The 2,954-nt window shown below is 27.5% G+C and overlaps 1 protein-coding gene across 1 annotated transcript; it reads right to left on the bottom strand.

Moving 5' to 3' along the window:
* Positions 1 to 483: 483 nt before the first annotated feature.
* On the bottom strand, positions 484 to 2,363 carry LOC133821020 (flavonoid 3',5'-methyltransferase-like). The gene is made up of 5 exons (XM_062253553.1): positions 2,134 to 2,363; positions 1,957 to 2,042; positions 1,707 to 1,851; positions 1,445 to 1,576; positions 484 to 853 (listed from the first exon to the last, which is right to left on the bottom strand). Exons 1-5 carry the CDS (start codon positions 2,185 to 2,187, stop codon positions 560 to 562), a joined length of 711 nt encoding a protein of 236 aa, XP_062109537.1. The 5' UTR covers positions 2,188 to 2,363; the 3' UTR covers positions 484 to 559.
* Positions 2,364 to 2,954: the final 591 nt, after the last annotated feature.

Raw genomic sequence — 2,954 nt, 5'->3', positions numbered from 1 at the left:
TAAAAATTAAAATTATATATTATTATCATAATAATATTTTATAACATTTAAATTTATATTAATATAATTATTAAATATTTAGTTTTATATTATATATTATTATAATAATGATATTTTATAATCTTTGAATTTATATTTATATAATTATTATATATGTAATTTTATATTAAATATTATTATAATAATATTATTTTATAATATTTAAATTTATATTAATGTAATTGATAAATATTTATTTTTAAGATAGTTTTCAAGATATATTTTATTAAATATTTAAAATATTCCGTTAAAGTTAATAAAATAAACTGTTAAAATAAAATAAATTTGTTATCTACACATTCAAGAGATATATAATTGTAGGTGCATATATAGTTACCCTATGAACAACATTAAAATACGAATGCAACACAAATAATAAAAATAAAAATACACTTAAAATGAGAGATATTAAGTTTATAATATCACTATATGCACTCAATCAAATTAGAGTAGCAAGCATCTCATTTATTATAATTTAAGACTTAAATATTCAATCACATGCACTTGATCTCATGAATGATCAATAGAGACGCCTACATAGGGTGAGTCCATCCCCAATAGAAACAAGTGATGTCTCAACATGAGGATCGTTGGCTAGAAAGGTATTAAGCTCTCTCATGATTTTTCTGGTTCCTCTAAGAAAATCATCCATTTCGTCTTCATCAGAGAGTGCCACAGATCCATACCATAGGGTGTTGTCGTATGCGATCACTCCTCCAATCTTAACCAGCTTTATAAGTATCTCATGATATTCTATGTACCCATCTTTGTTAGCATCCACAAATGCAAAATCAAAACTTCCTACTTCTTTCTCCTGCCCAATGTAGTATAATTTATTAATTTAAACTTGTATAAATATATTATTATTATTCCACATTATTGAATTCTTATTATTATCTTGTATATAAAAAAAAGTTATTGTGATCTGATTCCCACGAACTAGCTGTGCCTGCAGCCGTGTTTTTCGCTGAAGTTAATTAAAATTTAAAAGTCTAGCAATAATAAGTTTTTTTTTTTGAAATACTAGTAATAATAAATTAATGGAGAATTGAATTGGACCATTATCATTTATTTTTTTTAAGAGAAAATACTAGTGTGACATTGTGTTTTTTCAAAATACGTTTCTGTTTTTTTTGTTAGATAACACTTCGAAAATAAAATGGATTAAAATAGTACTTCCAAATTTAATAAAATAAAAAATTTAATTATAAAATCAATTCTCAAAAGCCAAAACATTGCAATAAGTACTTTTGTTGCCCTTCAATCACTTGTATCATATCATATACAGTGTAAACAGTAATAAAAAGTTTTTTATAGCTTATATATCATTAAAAATAATATAATAACTTTGTGTTATGTATATAATATATATATATATATGTCCGTGCAAAATGAGATTACTTACATCGTTAATGATATCATCAAGGGCAGAGGAAGCCTGAGACTCAATGAAGTTAATTTTGTGGTCAACACCAGCTTTCTGAATGAATGGGAATCCAACTTCATATGCTTCTCGATTTAGATCAATAGCTGTTATCTATAAATAAATTAACCCAAAACTCAGGATTATTATTTATTGTATTTGGATTCGATATATTTATTTAAAAATTATTGATAATCTTATGATTAATCAACAGTTACAAGTAACCCAATATTGTCTATCTTACTTTGGCATCATGAGGAAGAGCAAGAGCAGTTGTGAGAAGAGAATAACCAGTAAAAACTCCAATTTCAATAGTCTTCTTTGCATTCATCACTTTCAGAAACATCGATATAAGCTGTCCTTCATCCACTGGCACACTCATCGGACTCCTGCCATTATATAAATTTAGATATATAAAAATTAAAATTAAATTAATTTAGCCATTAAATAAATAATTATATATAAAATATTTTTAAAAAAAAACACATGCACACCATAGTTTATATGTCTTGACGGTGGCTTCCCTTAGCTCCTTCAACTGTTCGTGTTCTCTTGGATAACCATATGTTTCATGGATGTACTGCATGCAATCATACCGAATTACAATATAAAAAATTAATTTGAAGCAATAATAAATTAAAAATACTAATTAATTAAAATTAATTATGTACCTCTAGAAGGGCTGGGGATTTGAGGATACTCTTATCCGGTATACCTTCTGCCATTTCGTCCGTACCGTTGTTAAAAATCTGGGCTTATGATGTTGCTGACCACCCCAAAAAAGGGAAAAACACTCAAACTCAAGGATTATAAATCTAAATATAAAAATGAGACAAGTTTAAAAAGGTGTAGAGAGTTGTTTTTATAGTGGATTGGAAAGAGTGAGAGGGAGTAGTAACAGTGCATTGGAAAGAGTGAGAGTGAGTAGTAAAGAGTGAGTGACTAGTAACAGTACATTGGAAAGAGTGAGAGTATGTAGAGAGTGTCTTTGTGTCTTTTACAGTTACGCCAAACACGACAAGGATGATATACTCTTATTATTTTAGTCCTAATGACTAAGGATATACTCACTAAAATTATATACTAAAATATTATATCAACTAGCGTGATAGTTATTTTTAGTCAATCATATTTATTTCAGACGAGATTCATTATACACATCAGTTAGTATAATATTTTAGTACATATATCATTATTGTTACTAATTTTAAACTCTGCTAATTGATCTTCGTCTAAAAAACAAAAGACCCCAAAAATTGTGGTGAGTGAGAGTGTGGTATTGGTATGTTGTGGTCTGCCATTTGAAATTATAAATGTGTTTGGTGGAATAGAACAACATTATCAGTCTTGTGTGAGGTGTCTGTGTCTTTTATAATATAAATTTAACATATATCTTGTAAGAATATTGTGGGGCACCCCAAAAGTGGTAGTATATTGCAAAGTGATCTCCTCGTGTCTAGCATCTCAAAGCAATAATCCCCAACCCAAGAAA

This window comes from Humulus lupulus, chromosome 3 (genome assembly GCF_963169125.1).
Source record: "Humulus lupulus chromosome 3, drHumLupu1.1, whole genome shotgun sequence".
In the NCBI taxonomy this organism is placed as follows: domain Eukaryota; kingdom Viridiplantae; phylum Streptophyta; class Magnoliopsida; order Rosales; family Cannabaceae; genus Humulus; species Humulus lupulus.
This window is presented reverse-complemented; position numbering and strand designations above follow the sequence as displayed.